At 43.4% G+C, this 23,306-nt stretch overlaps 1 protein-coding gene across 3 annotated transcripts; it reads left to right on the top strand.

The window, feature by feature from the left end:
* Positions 1-1,014: 1,014 nt before the first annotated feature.
* On the top strand, positions 1,015-22,921 carry LOC120066399 (F-box only protein 31-like). Of its 3 annotated transcripts, none has more exons than XM_039017742.1 (10): positions 1,015-1,503; positions 3,009-3,080; positions 7,829-7,905; positions 8,107-8,274; positions 9,039-9,113; positions 9,465-9,574; positions 17,827-17,946; positions 18,407-18,560; positions 19,728-20,131; positions 20,465-22,921. In XM_039017742.1, exons 1-10 carry the CDS (start codon positions 1,083-1,085, stop codon positions 20,685-20,687), a joined length of 1,824 nt encoding a protein of 607 aa, XP_038873670.1. In that variant the 5' UTR covers positions 1,015-1,082; the 3' UTR covers positions 20,688-22,921. The 3 variants fall into 3 exon arrangements, with proteins under 3 accessions (XP_038873670.1, XP_038873671.1, XP_038873672.1); XM_039017744.1 differs by lacking the exon at positions 1,015-1,503 and adding an exon at positions 1,769-1,970; XM_039017743.1 differs by lacking the exon at positions 17,827-17,946 and having other exon boundaries at positions 1,018-1,503.
* The last annotated feature ends 385 nt before the right edge of the window (positions 22,922-23,306 follow it).

Here is a 23,306-nt window from a genome sequence, read left to right on the forward strand (position 1 = left end):
ATACAGCATCCTTTTTCATTGATGTATTACTCAACAGTATGCCCCCCTTCCTCTTAATTCACTCTGCGCAAAAAAGCCCTTTGCTGAATTCTCTAATTACATTTTGATCAACTAATTTCCGTTTTTGAATGCTCCATTGTATAAACTATTTCATTGTCCTGTTTGTGTGCCTTGTGCACTGATTTCAAACAATTATTGTATATTTGTCATTCTCATGTCTTCCTCCAATTCTGTGTCTACAATTGATGTACAATCAAAACAACTTATCTAACATTAGGTTTTTAGATGTGAACTTGATATTAAATGTATAGATTAAGCCATTTCTCTCATTTGAGATAAACAAGTTTTAACTCCTGTGGTGTTTTTTGTATGTTTTTATTTACCCTTTATTTAGCAAGTCAGTTAAGAACAAATTCTTATTTACAATGACGGCCAAACCCGGACGACGCTGGGCCGCATTTAGGCAACCCTTCTATAAATTCGAATCCTAAAGAGGGTGAACGGTTTGACAAAAAGAGAACGGTTTTCATAATAAAAATGTATGGATGATGACAGATTTACGGGGTAAAAGGAACGAGGACTGTCGGAAGAAGCCCGATGCTATTCTACTCTCAGATTTTCACACTAAAGGAAAATAAAGCATAAAACAACAATTCAAGGTTAAATACATCAGCCGTGTCGGGATTCCATACATGTTGATCCTTCGTAGCAAATGCCCCTCAAATTCGCTAAACTTCTTAATTCCTGGTGGCATGACCTCGACTAATGTTATATCAAATTGATAGCGCGTTTGACTCCTGACTAACACGTTTTTTTTCCGCATCTAGGTAAATTGTATTTAGACAGATATTACTACATTCCATCACGCATTTACAACGCATGTAAATGCATAGATATACAGTATATCCACGTTTATCTGGTTGAAACCTTGTTGACAATTCAATTGGAAGTCCCTACGTAGCTACGTCGACTTTGCGTCATAGGTTTCCGCCCAGGCACGCAAGGACGGGGGAGATAATCGAAACTGCAGCTAGTACAGTTGTTGTGGTGATGTAATGTTACCCTTTTGGTGACTACTACGGATGGCTGTGTGTGCCAGGCTCTGCGGAGTGGGTCAGTCGCGGAGGTGCAGGCGGCGACAGCGGCATAATCAACAGGACCAGGGAAGCGACTCCGACATGGACGATGAGGAAGGGGTGCGGATTGTGGGCAAGACACAAGCCGTCACTGGCGGCCCTGAAAACCCCTCGGCCGCGGCAGGGCCGAGTGTGGCCCATGAAGCCACTGCTGAATGTGGTCGTGCAAATGTCAGACTTTCGTATGGGCAAAGTGCAAGCACCGGACCACCGAACCCGCAGTCCCTGTTGGATTTGCCCCCAGAGCTTTTGGTGGGAATATTCTCCTCGCTGCCGGGCACAGAGCTTCCAAACCTTGCGCTCGTCTGCAAGACATTCAGGCAAATCCTCAACACGGAAACCATCTGGAGAAGGCGATGCACGGAGGGTAAATAATGCGGTGATCGCTCATCATTGCAGATATTCTTCTATCATGTCCTATGCAAAATCTGGCGTTTTATCAAACGGGAATTGACAGTAGCCTATATGATTTGGGACGTAGGTTAGTCTATAGGTTGGGCCAGGGAAGGGTCCGGGTATTGCGTTCTTGTTTTTGCAGTTTCTATTTATGTATTGTGCTTTGGTCCCGAGAGATTCAATGTAAGATTTTTCTGAAAGCTTTCTTATCGACCAGTCTACGGGCACCGAGAAGGAACTTTGTTGATTGTTGTTATGCAATGCACCGTTCCAACCTTTGCTTTGAACACACCATTATGAAAGACTACATTGCCTCAACTATCCTTGTCTTCTACAACCCTATCTTAATATCATAACCCATAGACATAAATTACTGTAAAAGGGTTCATGCAGCTCTACCTCCTGTCAACTATTCAAATCGGAGCCCGGAGATCCAGGGTATTGCTGGTTTTGACTTACCTTATAATTATTGCGCCCACCTGGTGTCCCAGGTCCAAATCAGTCCTTGATTAGAGGGGAAGAATGAATTGGCAGAGGAATTGGCTTCAAGGTCTAGATTTGAATTTGCCTGGTATATACCATGTATTGGATTTAGATGTCTTACTACATTCGTAGTATCCAATCCATTATTGGGTCAGTATTGCTTTTGAAATGTGGGATGTGCATATCTCATACAAGACTGGGGGGCTCGATCTGAATGTGTTTTAGCCCAGTGGTTCCCAAACGGTGGGTCGGCAGGATGGCCGCGGGGTCCCCCCACATTGTTTTCACTGCATACCTTAGAGAGCTGTTTTATAACTTGTCAGAAATGTCCAGATCAACTAGCCCATGTCAGCCAACATTTTTTTATTTCGTTTTTTTAGCCCATATATATTGTTGTCATTTTTAATCACTCAAATATCACATGAATACACATTAGACATGCCAAAATGTATAGAATTGCAAGAAAATTAGTTTTAAAAGTGAACAGTTTGTGTCATGAACAGGGATGTTCCACAATGCTGGAAGGGGGGCCCCTGAGTTAAAAAGTTTGGGAACCCCTGCTTTAGCCAACGCTTGACTTTTATTGTCATGCCATCATGTATTGCACAGTTGCCTGGTCACTAGATCTGTATGCACAATTAGCTTTGACCAAGGTACTGTCACAACCTACTTTGTCCTTCAGTGTCACATGTCTGTTTTATAGAGAATGATAGAGGCCTCCAGTGGCCAAAAGTCCATATTGGCATGGGCAGAGCTGTTGAAGGCTTCCACTATTTTAATGGAGGCAACTAGGTGGGACTTCCAAATTCATTGGCTGATCCCTCCTGGTGACCCTGTTGGAGTCATGTCCAACTGGGTCATCAGGAGGGATTAGCCAATTGTGAAGAAGTAAATTGACTACTTCAAAATGGAGTTGTCAATTTATATAATGGCACAGATACAAAGATGAGTCATCTATCTATCTCTATGGTCTGTCTCTACTCTCTCCCACAGAGTTTGGCATGAGGGAAGACCTGCGCAAGATAGAAGTGGCGGGTGTGTCCAGTCGGGAGCTCTATGCCAAATGTGAGTCTCTCTGTAAATCCCAACCCACTCCCTCGCCCCTACCAACTCGCTCGGAGGGTCCTTCATTGTACCATGTTGCTGACGAAACTCAGAGGGTGACTTCCAGAGAGTGGCGAGGGGATCAATAAACCCATAAACTTCAGGACACACTCCTGACTTGAATGATGCAATTCATGGTCCACGTTTAAATAATAAATCAAGTATGATATTCAAATGAACTAACCCCCCTGTTGATTTACAAGATTTAGACCTCAGTAACAGTTAAACATTTAATTTGGGAGGTATTTAACAGTGGAGGCTGCTGAGGGGAGGGTGACTCATAATAATGTCCGGAATGGAGTGAATGGAATGGTATCAAACACAGTTTCCATGGGTTTGATACCATTCCATTCACTCCATTCCAGCCATTACGCTCCATTCCAGCCTTTATTATACGCCCTCCTCCCCTCAGCAGCCTCTACTGGTATTTCATCTGTTACATGTGTCGCGTTGCGAAATCAGACAAACAAATTCAGGTGGCTTATAATTAGGAATACTTAGGGCTGTTGCGGTGACCGTATTACCACCACACCAACGGTCACGAGTCATGAAGGCAGGCAAATTCCAAGTGACCATTTAGTCAGGATAATTAGGCTTCTCCGAGCTCTGATGCTGCTGATGGTCATTAGTAGCTTACCAAACTTGCTTACTGCCTGGTCCTCGGCACTCTATTGTCCCTCGAATCACTCTGACATCAATGCAAATGTAATAGAAAATCTAATCAAACACTTCATGAGAGCCCATGAGCTCATCTTGCGCAACATTTCTATAGGCTATGAAATTGCGTGAGAAAACAGTGATGGCCTCTAAAAAGAGTAGGATCCCATCAGCTTTCTATAGGCTATGCCTACAGGAGTATAGCCTACCTGGCTGGTATGAAAATTAACCATGTGAAAGCGTCCTCCATTCGCTATTTAAGTGCATAGATGACATGTATTTTTGCTGCCCCTGTTTCGAGACAGGTGCTTAATAATGGTCCATTCTAAATAAAAAATGTCACACATATTATTTAGTATATGTAAAGACAAGATTAAATCAAGAATAGTTTGATGGTGACAATATTAGCCTATCACTTGTGAGTTTTATATGTTATCACTTGGGAAGGGGGTGATTTGGGATTCAGCCACTCTAACTAAAAACATCCAAAATATATTATTGGGACCTTAAGTTTTTCCTGACCAGACCCTGTGAGCTGACCTGGAAAAACTCTGGGCCATAGTTACAGACTACAATAGGCATCTTTTTCCACACTGACTAATTAAACCAAGTCACGCTAGGGTCACTTGTGCATTGAAGGTCCAGGAATAATACCACAAACTGTCACTTTCTGCAAACCATTGATGACTCTGTTTCCTCCTCCAAATTCCAGCATCTTGACTAGCCTCGAACTCATCTGGACAAGGGCTGCTGTTAAACACTTTCCAGTGGTTAGCACCCTTGGAGGGATATTCATGCCTTTTTGTAGCTGTATGGGTCATCTCAAGATGGCATGTGGGAAATTGCTCCTTGGGGTGGAGATGGTGCCTACTCAGCATCTATGTCATGACATGAACACTATCAGGGCTTTTACAGGATTAGGGGTAGGTTGGGTATGGTTGTAGTATTGTGTGGTTGGTCATTGATAACAAACCCTGTACTACGACTAAGACAGGCTAGGTGTTTCTCGATCCTCAAGGTCCTTTCAAGCTCTCTTTTTGTGTCCCTCTGTCTATTCTCTCTCCTGGCTCCCACTGCCCCTTCCTCCCTCAGTGGAGGTACCGGTGGTGTGTTCCGGGACCCTATGTGTCTGCCGCTCCCTTTCTCTCTCTCTTTACCACCAACATAGAAACCACCTCACACATGTAAGAGGTGTTTCAATTGTTCACTAAAATGTTTCAACGCTGGAAATACAGACGGACACTAAACAGGCAGTCTTTAGACGAAGACGGACAGAGACATTAGATGGACAGAAAGACATTATATGGGCAGACACCAGAAAGACTGATACAGACGGGACACTGAACAGACAGGACACTAGATGGAAGGATGGACAGAAATATCCTGAATTTAAATATAAACATGTAAAGTGTTGGTCCCATGTTTCATGAGCTGAAATAAAATATCCCAGAAATTTTCCATGTGATCAAAAAGCTTATTTCTCTCAGATTTTGTGCACAAATTTGTTTACACCCCTTTTAGTGAGCATTTCTCCTTTGCCAAGATAATCCATCCATTGCCACAGATGTCTCAAGTTTTGAGAGAGAGTGCAATTGCCATGCTGCCTTCAGGAAACTCCACCAAAGCTGTTGCCAGAGAATTGAATCTTAATTTCTCTACTGTAAGCTGTCTCCAACATCATTTTAGAGAATTTGGCAGTACGTCCAACCAGCCTCACAACCACAGACCACGTGTAACCACGCCAAACCCAGGACCTCAACATCTGGCTTCTTCACCTGCGGGATCGTCTGAGACCAGCCACCCGAACAGCTGATGAAACTGAGGAGTATTTCTGTAATAAAGCCCTTTTGTGGGGAAGAACTCCTTCTGATTGGCTGGGCTTATGCCCTCACAGGTCCACTCAAGGCTGTGCGCCTGCCCAGTCATGTGAAATCCATAGATTAGGGCCTAATTTATTTATTTCAATTGACTGATTTCCTTAAATGAACTGTAACTCAGTAAAATCGTTGCAATTGTTGCATGTTGCGTTTATATATTTATTCAGTATGTGTATATATCCATACTAGTCCAAAGTTTGGACACACCTACTCATTCCAGGGTTTTTATTTATTTTTACTATTTTCTACATTGTAGGATAATAGTGAAGACATCAAAACTATGAAATAACACATGGAATCATGTAGTAACCAAAAAATATATTTGGTGAAAGACCAAGTCCATATTATGGCAAGAACAACTCAAATAAGCAAAGAGAAACGACAGTCCATCATTACTTTAAGACATGAAGGTCTGTCAATCCGGAACATTTCAAAAACCATCCAGCGCAATGCTGAAACTGGCTCTCATGAGGACCGCCACAGGAAACGAAGACCCAGAGTTGCCTCTGCTGCAGAGGATAAGTTCGTTAGAGTTACCAGCCCAAATTGCAGGCCAAATAAATGCTTCACAGAGTTCAAGTAACACGCATCTCAACATCAACTGTTCATAGGAGACTGTGTGAATCATGCATTTTATGGTCAAATTGCTACAAAGAAACCACTACTAAAGGACACCAATGATAAGAAGAGACTTGCTTGGGCTAAGAAACACGAGCAATGGACATTAGACCGGTGGAGTCCAAATTTTAGGTTTTTGGTTCCAACCACCGTGTCTTTGTGAGACACAGAGTAGGTGAACGAATGATCTCCGCATGTGTGGTTCCCACCGTGAAACATGGAGGAAGAGGTGTGATGGTGTGGGAGTGCTTTGCTGGTGACGCTGTCTGTGATTTATTTAGAATTCAAGGCACACTTAACCAGCATGGCTACCACAGCATTCTGCAGCGATATGCCATCCCATCTGGCTTGCGCTTAGTGGGACTATCATTTGTTTTTCAACAGGACAATGACCCAACACACCTCCAGGCTGTGTAAGGGCTATTTGACCAAGAAGGATAGTGATGGAGTGCTGCATCAGATGACCTGGCCTCCACAATCACCCAACCTCAACCCAATTGAGATGGTTTGGGATGAGTTGGACCGCAGAGTGAAGGAAAAGCAGCCAACAAGTGCTTAGCATATGTGGGAACTCCTTCAAGACTGTTGGAAAAGCATTCCAGATGAAGCTGGTTGAGAGAATGCCAAGAGTGTGCAAAGCATCATCAAGGCAAAGGATGGCTACTTTGAAGAATCTAAAATCTAAAATATATTTTGATCTGTTTAACACTTTTTTGGGGTTACTACATGATTCCATATGTGTTATTTCATAGTTTTGATGTGTTCACTATTATTCTACAATGTAGAAAATCATTTTTTAAATTTTATGGAATGAGTAGGCGTGTCCAAACTTTTGACTGGTACTGTATGTATGTATTTGCATATTCACTCATCTACAAATGCATATTGATTAGTCTGCCCAGCTGTTCTGGTGTAACTGTCCAGGTGTGAACCTTCAGGTTAAGTCTGGCCTCTTTATGAAGCTCCTACCGGACTATGAGCACATGAACTACAGGGACATGTACAAGCACTGTATATACTGCTGGACAGGCCTGACCTGACTGTCTCGACACGCGTGTGCTAGTGTGTGACTGACTCGCATACGGACTTGTTTTATGTTTTTGCAGCCGGTTGTGACATATACCATTTGTTTACTGACTGTGTGATGTGGTTTTGAAGTGAATGCACTTTGCTCCTTACCTTAACTGGGACATCTGACTACTAGAACTGGTACTGAAAAAAATCACTGTATGTGTGCATTTAGCATGCTAGTCAACATGGTTAGTGCTTGGTGACAGCTCCCTGTTCAATTTGTCTACATCATGCACTCTTTTGGAACAATGGAAACCATGCCCTTGATATAACTTCACGTGTCACCCGTCTTCTCATGTGAGTACAATAACAATGTGTCCCCTCTGCCATATCTGCTGTCCATGAGTTAAGGCCAGACCTCGACTATGGTGTGTTGAGTTGTCATCAGTTTCTCTATCCAAATTCTGTTATGTATTGCTGTGATACCCTGTGATTGAACTGTTCACCACTTAGTGTTTAACCCTTTGTTGCACTGTTGTGTTGCAGTGCTGCACCCATACAGACACATCCTGGGTCTTTGGCAGCCTGACATAGGGCCGTACGGAGGGCTGCTCAACGTGGTGGTATGTAATCAGTACACACACACACACTATTGTGTTCCTACTTTGTCACATTTTTTTAAAATTGTCTTTTAAATTGTTCAGCCCCACCTGGTTGTAAAAATTAGTCTTTTCCCATCAAAACATTTTATTTGTGTTAGGTGGTGATCACTTTTTCCTTTTTTTCTCTCCCTTTACTTCTCTACTACACCCATCCCTCTCCAGGTTGATGGGCTATTCATCCTTGGCTGGATGTATCTGCCCCCCCACGACCCTCGGGTCGAGGATCCCATGAGGCGGCGGCCACTCTTCCGCATCCACATGTTGGAGAGCAACAAGGCAGCAGTGGAGTGTATGTATGGACACAAGGGCCCTCACAAGGGGGACGTCCAAGTGAGTCCATTTTCTTATTTTGAATGGGCGTAAAACCAACGTTGGTGATTTATTGTACAGCCACCTGCAGTTCTTTTTAGAGGGGCAATCTGCAGTTGGCAAAAATCTGAGGGATAGGCCTGGAGAAATGTAACCACTCTTAAATTCATGAGCTATTGATGCAAGGACAATATCCACAATATCAAAAATATGGTGTTAACCATATTTTTAGTCTATACTGTGTTTGTTTATGTTTACAAACATTTGAGTTAAACAAGCTGATATTTTGGGTTCTGATGGGGTTTGACAGTTGAACTAAGCTTGCGAGACATTTCTAAGTTCTATTTTAATCAATTGGTATATAATGTATAATTAATTTATAAGTCAAAAAATGGATGTAGCAACTGTGGATTGCCACTTTAATGTTTGCTCAGGAGTATCATTTGACTGATCTACTGACCTGGATGGCATTCTTTGAACCAGCAAGTCCCACCCAGTCAACTACTTTAAAATGTTGCATGTCTTTTGTCGCTATAGCTTTTCCAACTTTGTAGTGCCCATAAGAGGGACTGTTAGGTGAGACAGACAACACAAGGGATGACGTGGTGGAAACTGATTAATCGATAATAAGGGAAATAATGATGCGCTTATTGTGCTTAAATAGTCATAATCATCACTGATGTTATCCTTTTGTAATGTGTAAGCCGGTGCACTCACTGTGTGGTGAAGTAGTCCCCTGTCTTCCATGGCTTTGTAAAAGCTGGGATGTCTTCTCTTATTTCCAGACTGGGAAGAAGGACGAGTTCTCGACCAAATGCAACCAGACAGACCATCACCGCATGCCAGGGGGGAGGCAGGAGGTGAGGAGGAGAGAACGATCTCTTGTAACTTCGCAACAGTTTGTATATTGTTCTCACATGGCTGAGGCTACTCAGTATTTGTCTAATTAATTAATTAATCAATCACATATTTGTATAGCACTTTTTGCAAACACATTTAACCTCAAAGCTATCATACTGAAAGTTTTCCGATTGTCTAAATTTGTGTTGAATCAAATCATTCAGCAGATGGTAAATAATGCTCAAGCAGGCAAGAGTGACTGCTATGCATTGTAACAGGATAGATACTGTGATGACAGTTGATTTCAATAGGGGATTGGGGCAAATCGGTAAGTGGGCATGACCGTGGGTTTTTTGATGTTCTGTTGGCAGGAGTTCCGGACGTGGCTTGAGGAGGAGTGGGGGAGGACACTGGAGGACATCTTCCATGAGCACATGCAGGAGCTCATACTCATGAAGTTCATCTACACAAGCCAATACGAGTAGGTTTTCCTTATGACATAGTCCAGGGGTTCCCAAAATTGGGTCAGGGGTGTCCAGGTACTGCAGGGGGTCTGTGGCCAGATCTCTTTCTCTCTCATATATGTGTGTGTGTGCGTGTGTGTGTACTACCGTTCAAAAGTTTGGGGTCACTTAGAAATGTCCTTGTTTTTGAAAGAAAAGCAACATGAAAAAGTCCACTAAAATCATATCAAATTGATCAGAAATACAGTGTAGACATTGTTAATGTTGTAAATGACTATTGTAGCTGGAAAAGGCTGATTTTTAATGGAATATCTACATAGGTGTACAGATGCCCATTATCAGCAACCATCACTCTTGTGTTCCGATGGCACGTTGTGTTAGCTAATCCAAGTTTATCATTTTAAAAGGCTAATTGATCATTAGAAAACACTTTTGCAATTATGTTAGCACAGCTGAAAACTGTTCTGATTTAAGAAGAAATAAAACGGACCTTCTTTAGACTAGTTGAGTATCTGGAGCATCAGCATTTGTGGGTTCGATTACAGGCTCAAAATGGCCAGAAACAAATAACTTTCTTCTGAAACTCGTCAGTCTATTATTGTTCTGAGAAATGAAGGCTATTCCATGTGAGAAATTGCCAAGAAACTGAAGATGTTGTACAACGCTGTGTACTACTTCCTTCACAGAACAGCGCAAACTGGCTCTAACCAAAATAGAAAGAGGAGTGGAAGGCCCAGGTGCACAACTGAGCAAGAGGACAAGTACATTAGAGTGTCTAGTTTGAGAAACAGACGCCTCACAAGTCCTCTACTGTCAGCTTCATTAAATAGTACCCGCAAAACACCAGTCTCAACGTCAACAGTGAAGAGGCAGTGCAGAGCTCCTTTGTCCAGTGTCTGTTTTCTTTTGCCCATCTTAATCTTTTCTTTTTATTGGCCAGTCTGAGATATGTCTTTTTCTTTGCTTAATAAATACATGTATGGTTGAAGAGAGGTTACTATTAGAGGTCTTCTCGGATCCTGAAATTGAGATCTGAACTGAATTGGATCTGTGAAATTCCCATCCAACACTGACAGGACCCTGTCATTTCTTTTAATATCATTACCGATTCGGAACCAAGGTGGACCAGATCAGACCCAAAATATGTCCTAGATGAGGGAGAATCGGATCCAAATTGGGTTGGGTCTGTATCGGTCCCAAATGGACCTGAAATATAAAAAATTAAGCTTTATTGATGTGCAAGCCAGCAGAATTGTTTTGAATTGTCTGGCAGGCAGTGAACGTTTACATTTCACATGCATTTTCTGTTGTAGGCCTATCTAAAATAATTTAGTTGTGGTCTACACTAGGAGATGGATTGGGGGTAAGGCCCTGCTTTAGACTAGTGTACTGTCCAGGAGGTGTACTTTTATATCAAGGTGCCTCACGCTACAGAAACAGGAGAAAGGTCCACGCCCTATGAGCCACTACTTACACTACAGCTTAGTATTTTATTAGGTTCCCCAATTATACCCTCTTCCTGGGGTCCAAACAGGAAACAAAACACAACAAATAAAATACTTAATATACACAACACTACTACTACATAATACAATGCAATATACAATACATATAAATAAAAATGTCTCTCTTCACAGTCCCCATCGTGCCATAAGGTGTTCTTCTATCTGGTTTTTGAATCTGGTTTTATTGCTAGCTTGAGTTAACTGAGGAGGCAGAGAGTTCCATGTAGTCTTGGCTCTATTTAATGCTGTGTGTTTCCCAGCCTCTGTTCTGGACCTGTCATAAATTACATCCCTAATTTAAAATGTAGACACAAGAAGAAGGGAAGGGGTGTGTGGCGAAGACTCTCTCCAGAATGCGCTCTCTGTCTTCTGCTAATTGTGCGCATCATTGTGTGAATTCTTTGCCCTTTGTTTGTTAATGTTTTTTTTTTTTGCTTCAGCACGCATAGAAGTACCTATCCTGTGTGCAAATGTAGGCCTATAAAAGTTCCTATCTGGGGATGACTGAGCCTAGTATTTCTGAGCTGCGGAACTTCTCAAAGTATTTTTTTCATCACCTCACACTGAAAGTCAACAGTGTTTTACATTCATTGCGAATGACAATAGTTCCTCACTGTATTTGAAAAATCACCCCAACCCCTTACCCACTGGGCAAAAACTGTTTGAATCAACCCAAAAAAATCTACAGCGCATTTCGAAAGTATTCAGACCCCTTGACTTTTTCCACATTTTGTTACGTTACAGCCTTATTCTAAAATTGATTAAAATATGTTTTTCCCTCATCAATCTACACACAATAACCCATAATGTCAAAGTGAAAACAGGTTTTTAGAAATGTTTGCTACTTTATTAAGAATAAAAAAACAGATTCCTTATTTACATAAGTATTCAGACCCTTCGCTATGAGACTTGAAATTGAGCTCAGGTGCATCCTGTTTCTATTGATCATCCTTGAGATGTTTCTACAACTTGATTGGAGTCCAGCTTTGGTAAATTCAACTGATTGGACATGATTTGGAATGGCACACACCTGTGTGTGTATATAAAGTCCCACAGTTGACAGTGTATGTCAGAGCAAAAACCAAGTCATGAGGTTGAAGGAATTGTCCTTAGAGATCCGAGATATGATTGTGTCGAGGCACTGGGGAAGGGAAGGGTAGCAAAACATTTCTGCAACATTGAAGGTCCCCAAGAACACAGTGACCTCCATCATTCTTAAATGGAAGAAGTTTGGAACCACCAAGACTCTTCCTAGAGCTGGCCGCACCCGGCCAAACTGAGCAATCAGTGGAGAAGAGCCTTGGTCAGGGAGATGGCCAAGAACCTGATGGTCACTCTGACAGAGCTCTAGATTTCCTCTGTGGAGATGGGAGAACCTTCCAGAAGGACAACCATCTCTGCAGCACTCCACCAATCAGGCCTTTGTGGTAGAGTGGCCAGACGGAAGCCACTCATCAATAAAAGGCACATGACAGCCCGCTTGTAATTTGCCAGAAGGCACCTAAAGACTCTCAGACCATGAGAAACAAGATTATCTGGTCAGTTGAAACCAAGAATGAACTATTTGGCCTAAATGCCAAGCGTTATGTCTGGAGGAAACCTGGCACCATCCTTATGGGGAAGCATGGTGGTGGCAGCATCATGCTGTGGGGATGTTTTTCAGCGGCAGGGACTGGGAGACTAGTCAGGATGGAAGGAAAGAGTGCTCAGGGCCTCAGACTGAGGCGAAGGTTCAGCTTCCAAAAGGACAATGACCCTAAGAACACAGCCAAGACAACAAAAGAGTGGCTTCGGGACAAGTCTCAATGTCATTGAGTGGCCCAGCCAGAGCCCAGACTTGAACCCAATCAAACATCTCTGGGGAGACACCTGAAAATAGCCGTGCAGCGACGCTCCCCATCCAATCTGACAGAGCTTGAGAGGATCTGCGGAGAAGAATGGGAGAAACTCCCCAAATACAGGTGTGCCAAGCTTGTAGCGTCATACCCAAGAAGACTCAAGGCTGTAATCGCTGCCGAAGGTGCTTCAACAAAGTACTGAGTAAAGGGTCTGAATACTTACAGTACCAGCCAAAATTTTGGACACACCTACTCATTCAAGGGTTTTTCTTTATTTTTACTATTTTCTACAGTGTAGAATAAGTGAAGACATCAAAACTATGAAATAACACATAGGGAATCATGTAGTAACCAAAAAAGTGTTAAACTTATATAAAATATATATACACTGCTCAAAAAAATAAAGGGAACACTTAAACAACACAATGTAACTCCAAGTCAATCACACTTCTGTGAAATCAAACTGTCCACTTAGGAAGCAACACTGATTGACAATAAATTTCACATGCTGTTGTGCAAATGGAATAGACAAAATGTGGAAATTATAGGCAATTAGCAAGACACCCCCAATAAAGGAGTGATTCTGCAGGTGGTGACCACAGACCACTTCTCAGTTCCTATGCTTCCTGGCTGATGTTTTTGTCACTTTTGAATGCTGGCGATGCTTTCACTCTAGTGGTAGCATGAGACGGAGTCTACAACCCACACAAGTGGCTCAGGTAGTGCAGCTCATCCAGGATGGCACATCAATGCGAGCTGTGGCAAGAAGGTTTGCTGTGTCTGCCAGCGTAGTGTCCAGAGCATGGAGGCGCTACCAGGAGACAGGCCAGTACATCAGGAGACGTGGAGGAGGCCGTAGGAGGGCAACAACCCAGCAGCAGGACCGCTACCTCCGCCTTTGTGCAAGGAGGAGCACTGCCAGAGCCCTGCAAAATGACCTCCAGCAGGCCACAAATGTGCATGTGTCTGCTCAAACGGTCAGAAACAGACTCCATGAGGGTGGTATGAGGGCCCGACGTCCACAGGTGGGGGTTGTGCTTACAGCCCAACACCGTGCAGGACGTTTGGCATTTGCCAGAGAACACCAAGATTGGCAAATTCGCCACTGGCGCCCTGTGCTCTTCACAGATGAAAGCAGGTTCACACTGAGCACATGTGACAGACGTGACAGTCTGGAGACGCCGTGGAGAACGTTCTGCTGCCTGCAACATCCTCCAGCATGACCGGTTTGGCGGTGGGTCAGTCATGGTGTGGGGTGGCATTTCTTTGGGGGGCCGCACAGCCCTCCATGTGCTCGCCAGAGGTAGCCTGACTGCCATTAGGTACCGAGATGAGATCCTCAGACCCCTTGTGAGACCATATGCTGACGCATGCACATTTGTGGCCTGCTGGAGGTCATTTTGCAGGGCTCTGGCAGTGCTCCTCCTTGCACAAAGGCGGGGGTAGTGGTCCTGCTGCTGGGTTGTTGCCCTCCTACGGCCTCCTCCACGTCTCCTGATGTACTGGCCTGTCTCCTGGTAGCGCCTCCATGCTCTGGATTGTGATGACTTGGAGTTACATTGTGTTGTTTAAGTGTTCCCTTTATTTTTTTGAGCAGTGTATTTTATATTTGAGATTCTTCATAGTAGCCACACTTTGCCAGCTTTGCACACTCTTGGCATTCCCTTAACCAGCTTCACCCGGAATGCTTTTCCAACAGTCTTGGAGGAGTTTGCTGAGCACTTGTTGGCTGCTTTTCCTTCCCTCTGCAGTCCAACTCATCCCAAACCATCTCAATTGGGTTGAGTTTGGGTGATTGTGGAGGCCAGGTCATCTGATGCAGCACTCCATCACTCGCCTTCTTGGTCAAATATCCCGTACACAGCCTGGAGGTCATTGTCCTGTTGAAAAACAAATGATAATCGTACTAAGCGCAAACCAGATGGGATGGCGTATCACTGCAGAATGCTGTGGTAGCCATGCTGGTTAAGTGTGCCTTGAATTTGAAATATATCACTGACAGTGTCACCAGTAAAGCACCATCACACCACCACCTCTTATCTTTTGCAGCAGAGGTAACTCTGGGTCTTCCTTTCCTGTTGCGGTTCTCATGAGCCAGTTTCATCGTAGCGCTTGTTGGTTTTTGCGACTGCACTTAAAGAAACTTTCAAAGGTCTTGAAATTTTCCGGATTGACTGACCTTCATGATGGATAGTTGTTTCTCTTTGCTAATTTCAAATCAAATGCGCCGAATACAACAGGTGTAGACCTTACAGTAAAATGCTAACTTACAAGCCCTTAACCAACAATGCAGTTAAGAAAAATAAGTGTTAAGTAAAAAATAGATTAGTAAAAAAAATTAAAAATAATAAAGTAACAAATAATTAGAGCAGCAGTAAAATAATAATAGCGAGGCTATATTCAGGGGGTACCGATACAGAGTCAATGTGCGGGGGGCACCGGTTAGTCGAGGTAATTGAGGTAATATCTGAGCTGTTCTTTCCATAATATGGACTTGGTCTTTTACCAAATAGTGCTATCTTCTGTATACCACCCCTACTTTGTCACAGCATAACTGATTGGCTCAAACGCATTAAGAAGGAGAGAAATTAGCCCTGTGTGGCTCAGTTGGTAGAGCATGGCGCTTGCAACGCCAGGGTTGTGGGTTCGATTCCCACGGGGGGCCAGTACAAAAAAAGTATGAATGTATGTACTTGTAAGTCGCTCTGGATAAGAGCGTCTGCTAAATGACTTAAATGTAAATGTAAATTCCACAAATTAACTTCTAACAAGGCACACCTGTTAATTGAAATGCATTCCAGGTGACTACCTCAAATCTGGTTGAGAGAATGCCAAGATTGTGCAAAACTGACTGTCATCAAGGCAAAGCGTGGCTACTTTAAAGAATTTTAAATATAAAATATATTTTAGATTTTATCACTTTTTTTGGTTACCATGTATGTTATTTCATAGTTTTCAGTGCTAGAGGCGTCAGTGCTAGACACGTCACTACAGACCCTGGTTCGATCCGGGGTTGTATATCAACCGGTCGGGATCGGGAGTCTCTTAGGGCAGCGCACAATTGTCCCAGCATCGTCCAGCTTATGGGAGGGTTTGGCCTGGGTAGGCCGTCATTGTAAAATAAGAATTTGTTCTTAACTGACTTGCCTAGTTAAATAGAGTCTGGCGAGTCTGGCGCTGGCGAGTCTGTTGTGCGGCACACATGAGGTGAGGAAGTTACACTTGAATGCAATTCAATACTAAAGTATAGTATACAGTTATACCATCTCCATAGACAAACATTTTCAGTAGAATGGCCTTACTGAAGAGCTCAGTGACTTTCAACGTGGCACCGTAATAGGATGCCACCTTTCCAACAAGTCAGTCCGTCAAATTTCTGCCCTGCTAAAGCTGCCCCCGTCAACTGTAAGTGCTATTATTGTGAAGTGGAAACATTTAGGAGCAATAACGGCTCATCCATGAAGTGGTAGGCCACACAAGCTCACAGCACGGGACCGCTGAAGCACGTAGCTCGTAAAAATCATCGGTTTTCGTTTGCAACACTCACTACCGAGTTCCAAACTGCCTCTGGAGGCAACGTCAGCACAATAACTGTTAGTCGGAAGCTTCATGAAATGGGTTTCCATGGCTGAACAGCCGCACACAAGCCTAAGATCACCATGCGCAATGCCAAGTGTCGGCTGGAGTGGTGTAAAGCTCGCCGCCATTGGACTCTGGAGCAATGGAAACGCGTTCTCTGGAGTGATGAATCGTGCTTCACCATTTGGCCGTCTGACGGACTAATCTGGGTTTTGCGGATGCCAGTAGAATGCTACCTGCCCTAATGCATAGTGCAAACTGTAAAGTTTGGTGGAGGAGGAATAATGGTCTGAGGCTGTTTTTCACGGTTCGGGCTAGGCCCCTTAGTTCCAGTGAAGGGAAATCTTAACGCTACAGCATACAATGACATTCTAGATGAATCTGTGATTCCAACTTTGTGGCAACAGTTTGGGGAAGGCCCTTTCCTGTTTCAGCATTACAATGCCCCTGTGCACAAAGCGAGGTCCATACAGAAATGGTTTGTCAAGATTGGTGTGGAAGAACTTGACTGGCCTGCACAGAGCCCTGACCTCAACCCCATCAAACACCTTAGGGGTGAATTGGAACGCCGACTGCGAGCCAGGCCTAATCGCCCAACATCAGTGCCCGACCTCACTAATGCTCTTGAATGGAAGTAAGTCCCGGCCGCAATGTTCCAACATCTAGTGAAAAGCCTTCCAGAAGAGTGGAGGCTGTTATAGCAGCAAAGTGGGGACCAACTCCATATTAATACCAATGATTTTGGAATGAGATATTTGATGAGCAGGTGTCCACATACCTTTTGGTAATGTAGTGTATGACAATGAAAATCTGGATACCGCCCAAGCCAAGTGATGATATGGAAAACTGATTGGGTTTGCAAAAAGTAATCAATTTAAGGGCATTTAGACCTTTTTTCACCAAACTTTTAACCTAATTCCAATGACATGGTGACATTTGTTGTTGGTTGACAACTCAACCAAATGTAAATCCAAACTAGACGTTGAACTGACGTCTGTGCCCAGTTGGTCCTTCTCAATAGGCCTAAGTAACCACCGTGCTTCAGTGTGAATTAGCAACATATTGCTGATCCCATATCTCCAGTGGGAATGTCATAAAATAGGCTATCTGAACATTTACAGTTATGTCTGTTTTGAGCTCATTGGCACGGGAAACGGTGAGGGCCCAGTTGAAACAATGTTGCAAGTTTGCTATAGCGAAAGCTCAATCCAGGCCAAGAGAGGTTGACAGGCAGAGGAGAGCACTTAATGCTTTTGACTGAACCAACCGCCATGCGTAGCAAATGTGATTTAAAGAGGATATTTAAGCCTATTTTCATCAGGATGTTGTCTTCAAATATAATTTCAGATCTGGTCAATATTTCACATATTTTCCGACAAATCCGAGGTCCGTGGCCACCGAGCGTGATCCAACCCGGGATCCGAGGGTCAACTGCAGAATTTTGGATCCGACCTGTTCATATATCTGGTTGGTAATCGGGTTAACGTATATCCGTGAAGACCTCTAGTTAATATAGCTAAAACAAACTTCTAAACTTCTTCCACTAGAGGCACCATTGTATTTCCCTCCCCAAATGATAGCTTAAAACTTTTCTAATTCCTTATGCGTAATTATTACAGTTTGTATATACTTTGGTTTTCTAGTAGGAGAATTTGAAAGTGTAGTAGTATTAATTGTGATGAAATATGTCATCCAACTGCCCCACACTCTAAAGTAAATGTTGTCTATCAGACCAGATTTTTTGTATATATTTAACTTTGACTGTATTTCACCGCTTCACTTAAGTAAAATGTTTTAAACTTCTTCCACCACCATAAAAATATTTTTTCAAAGAGCTGAAGAAAGTCGCACAATTTTTCGTCATGGAAAATTACCATCTAGTTGGCTTCATTAATGTTGATGATGCTGTAATGTTATTTTCTGACAGTAACTGCCTGACGTACCGGCGGATCTACCTCCCTCCACGACTGCCCTCTGATCTGTTGCAGCCGGGCCTGTTCAAAGGCACATACGGCAGCCACGGCCTGGAGATCATCATGCTCAGCTTCCATGGGCCTCGCGCCAGGGCCACCAAGCTCACCGTGAGTCCCCCACCTCCACTGCACCCCGGCTGGGCTCCCACCCTGCCTGGCCCCTAATGTTTCCAAACCAACAGTTTTTGAAATGGAAAACCAAATCAAATGTTATTGGTCACATACACGTTTAGCAGATGTTATTGTGGGTGTAGTGAAATGCTTGTGTTTGTAGCTCCATCAGTGCAGTAATATCAAACAATACACACAAACCTAAAAGAATGGAATTAAGGGATTTATAAATATTAGGATGAGCAATGTCGGAGTGGCATAGACTAAAATACAGTAGAATAGAATACATTATATACATATGAGATGAGTAAAGAAAAAAAATGTTAACATTATTAAAGTGACTAGTGTTCCATTATTAAATTGACCAGTGATTTCAAGTCTATGTATATAGGGCAGCACCTTCTAAGGTGCTGAGTTACGTAACCGGTTGGAAGCCACCTAGTGATGGCTATTTAACAGTCTGATGGCCTTGAGATAGAAGCTGTTTTTCAGTCTCTCGATCCCAACTTTGATGCACCTGTACTGACCTCGCCTTCTGGATGATAGCGGGGTGAACAGGCAGTGGCTCAGGTGGTTGTTGTCTTTGATCTTTTTGGCCTTCCTGTGACATCGGGTCCTGTAGGGAAGGTCAAATCAAGTCAAAGGTAGTTTGCCGCCGGTGATGCATCGAACAAACCACACCACCCTCTGGAGAGCCCTGCGGTTGCTGTACCAGGCAGTGATGCCCGACAGATGCTGACAATTGTGCATCTGTAAAAGTTTGTCAGGGTTTTGGGTGACAAGCCAAATTTCTTCAGCCGCCTTCAGCCTCCTGTGAATAGAGAATTTCAGTTTGTCTGTGATGTGTACGCCGAGGAACTTAACTTTCCACCTTCTCCACTGCTGTCCCTTCGATGGATAGGGAGGTGCTCCCTCTGCTGTTTCCTGAAGTCCCCGATCAGCTCCTTTGTTTTGTCGACATTGAGTGAGAGGTTATTTTCCTGGCACCACACTCCCAGGGCCCTCACCTCCTCCCTGTAGTCTCATCATTGTTGGTAATCAGGCCTACTACTGTTGTGTCATGAAAACAAACGTCCTTATTACCGATGTTTGGGTAGTACCTCTTCCATTTCAAAATGTTTTCCCCCTACTGAACATGCCCCTGTCCTTTCTCCTCCCTCCCAGGGGGACCCCAACGTTCCAGCAGGCCAGCTAACGCTCGATGTGGACCTGAATCGGCCTGTGCACCTTCCGGACCTGGAGCACCAGCGCAGCGTGGAGGAGCTGTCTCGCCTGGTGCTGGGGGTGCATGAGGAGGCGCAGCAGGAGGCGCAGAGCCCAGATGTGGCCCCCCAGGGGGTTGCTGCTGGAGAGGGGGCTGTGGCCCCCCAGGGGGCTGCTGCTGCAAAGGGGGCTGTGGATGGTGGCGGGGCAGAGGGTCTGGAGTTGGCTATGGAAGCCCAATCAGAGAGCCCCCAGCCTGGGCCCAGTAGCAGCAGCAGCAGTGCTACCTCGGAGGCCCAGCCCTTTGTCCTGCCTCTGGGGGTCATGGCCCGCAACGAGGTGTACCCCCGTACCTGCAAGATGTGGTGAGTCCATCTATCTCACACGTGTTCAAGTTGTTTTGCACATGTCCTCGTATAGCCAAGAGTGCCTGTCAAATGTAGCTGCATAGCAGAGTGAGAAGAGATACTCACACATGTATGTACACTTGTAATAGAATATAATGGTAATTTATCAGACTCCTTCATCCAAATGGACTTAAAGTTAATGCATGTATTCAGTATATGTGGCCCATGTGGGAGTCAGACCCACACAACTCAAGTGTTACAAGCACAACCCTCCGGCCATCTGAAACATTGGATCGCAACATGTAGGCTACGCAACAGGATATCTTGATAGATTTTCTTCATCGATTTCAGTTTCTACGGGACAGGCCTGATTGCCGGCCACGGCTTCACGAGCCCGGAGCGCACGCCTGGCCTCTTTATCCTGTTTGACGAGGACCGCTTCGGCTTCATCTGGTTGGAGCTCAAGTCGTTCAGCCTATACAGCCGCCTGACCGACCAGCTGGCCCACGCCTATGCCCCCAACATGGAGCGGTTTGAGGCTATGCTGCGCAACATGCAGTCCTGGACATCCTGATGGGGCAGACCCACACGTCTCATACAAACACGTTTACTTAGGCCCATACACACACCCCGATGTGTTGACTGCACCTGGAATACCTCTAGGCCCCTAGTTTGTAAACTAAAAGTAATGCCCATAGTTTTTTCCTGATTAGGTCATGTGGTTAGGAAAAACTCTGGGCCCTAATTATCACTTATGTATGTATATTTTCCCTCTATAGACCCCGAAAACACAACATGATATTTACCCTCACCTATCCCTGTAGAATCACTACTGTATGCACACACAGCTTTACAACCCAACCACCTCGACACCATCCCACACATTTCTGGGCCTGGACAGAAACAACCTTTAGCCCCCCTACCCCCTAGGCACCTAAAAGTCCACCTAGCCTATCGGAGGGAAATGTGGAGATAGTACCATATCGCTTATTATCTACTCGTCTCTCCCTGTCCAATGTTTCCCCTCTGCTTACCTCCACGTGACCTCAGTATCTCTACTGCTGAGGCATGTCCACAGGTCATATGATATGACACTAAGGCTGTGTTTACACAGGCAGCCCTATTCTGATATTTTTTCCACTAATTAGTCTTTTGACCAATTTGATCTTTTCACATCAGATCTTTTTCACAGCTGATCTGACTGGTCAAAATACCAATTAGTAGCTGCCTGTGTAAACCCAGCCAAAGGCTTTCTCAAAAGCTTCTTATTTATTTTTAAACCAAAGAAGAGGATTTGATGACGTTTCATCCCACAAACTCTGGAACAAAGTATCCGTGCCTCTGACTGCATTTTTAGCCAAATTCTTTTGCTTTTTTCCCCTCATTGATCTTTGGACAACTCAGATCAGCTTTGAAAAAGATCTGATGTGATTGGTCAAATAACCAATTATTGAAAACAAATCAGAATTGGGCTCCCTGTGTAAATGCAGCCCATGAGTTCTAACTATATACCATGTCTGCATTGCCTAGGGATTTCCTATTCATTCTACTAAAGCTATTATTGTGTAACTATTTGAATGCCTCATGTTTGGATGCATGCAGCATTTAATTTGTTTAATGCCACCTATCTCTAATTATCTTATTCACAATCCGATTAAACACTTTTGGTTTGCTGTATATTGCTTATAGTTTGGTGCACAGATGGCATTATGGAATTGGAAAAGACTGCATCTCAGGCACTTTCACTCTTTTTGTCACTCGGTCAAGGAAAATATACTGTAACTATGTTAATATTACACAATTGGGCATGTGCATATCAGAAATTATTACTTTTTATTTGCAAAATACTTCTGATGGATTGTATGTAGTAAAATGGAAATGTTGAATGAATGGAGATTTGAAAATTGCGTGTTTGGTACAAGCTTATGCTGTACTGTAGCTGTATCAGCCATTCTTAGTTGGACTGATAGCATTGTCCTTTGGATGCTTTTAATAATAGGGTGTTATAAAGATATTGCAACATCCTCTTTAATAATGACCGTTTGCAAAACATTGCACAACACAAAATGTAATTCAAGGTACTCTCATACTTTACATTATTTACATTGTGAAAAATGTGTGTTTGTCTCGCATTAGTCAACAGTGGTGCCCAGGGGGTCTCCTATTGCAAGTTAACTTTTCTAGGCAGGTCAGTGGATGGTTGTCTCTCAACTCTCTACTCCTCTATGGGTCCCTTTCCTTGACTCCTTTCCTTCATGACCACAAATGGACCAGGAGGGTTTTTCCACCATATGGCTTTCACCAGTCTTGTCCTGTCACCTGACATGTCAGTGATCATGGAGGGCAGGACATAAGGAAAAGAAGCTAGTGGGCAGTATTGAGACTCCCTATCTCATGGGAGGCTTCATTCAAAGCAGTACTTTTGTATTAGACTACAGCTTTACTAACATTAGCAAAAAACTAACTCTATAGAGAGTAAATATGTAATATATATTAATGAAAGGAAACTATTTAATAAGTGTTTTGATGTTTTTATTTTTGGGACAACTGTAGACATTTTTTAATCATTGCTTGTTGATTTGTGTTTTGTAAGCAAGCACATCGCTCATCTGTTTGTAAGTAATGCTTCTGTACACCGCTGTTTAAATGAATCACATTTGTAAATTGAGTCTTGCGCTTTGTAAATTGCCAATCCCAGTGGCACGACTGGAAACTGTTTGACCTGTTGAACTGCTCTTAATCTGATTTCAGGGAGCTTTGCAGCCTACGGCTCTTTCTCTTCTCAATAAAAAAAAAAAAGAAACAACACATTTCTACTCTGTTTTTTCTCTCTTTTTCCACGCAATAATGCTGAAATTTTCCATTAAAAATAAGCGCACACATTTGAACATTCTGCCTCTTGGATCTAAAAGCACTTTCTAAAGTGTTAGTGCAATCTGGGACGTCCCTACCTTAAACCTTGACCTTAACACTTACCCTTGACTTGGGCTCCTGTTCCTCTTATATAATATTAGCTCAAAGTATTGTGGAGCTCCTGCACCGAAATACACTGCTCAAAAAAATAAAGGGAACACTAAAATAACACATCCTAGATCTGATTGAATGAAATATTCTTATTAAATACTTTTTTCTTTACATAGTTGAATGTGCTGACAACAAAATCACACAAAAATGATCAATGGAAATCAAATTT

The sequence above is a fragment of the Salvelinus namaycush genome, chromosome 21 (assembly GCF_016432855.1).
Source record: "Salvelinus namaycush isolate Seneca chromosome 21, SaNama_1.0, whole genome shotgun sequence".
Classification (NCBI taxonomy): Eukaryota; Metazoa; Chordata; class Actinopteri; order Salmoniformes; family Salmonidae; genus Salvelinus; species Salvelinus namaycush.

Coding starts and splice junctions, on each gene's coding strand:
- LOC120066399 (XM_039017742.1), top strand. CDS start 1,083: ATGGCTGTGTGTGCCAGGCTCTGCGGAGTGGGTCAGTCGCGGAGGTGC. Junction 3,081..7,828: donor TCGGGAGCTCTATGCCAAAT/GTGAGTCTCTCT, acceptor GTTGTGTTGCAG/TGCTGCACCCATACAGACAC. Junction 9,575..17,826: donor ATCTACACAAGCCAATACGA/GTAGGTTTTCCT, acceptor ATATAATTTCAG/ATCTGGTCAATATTTCACAT.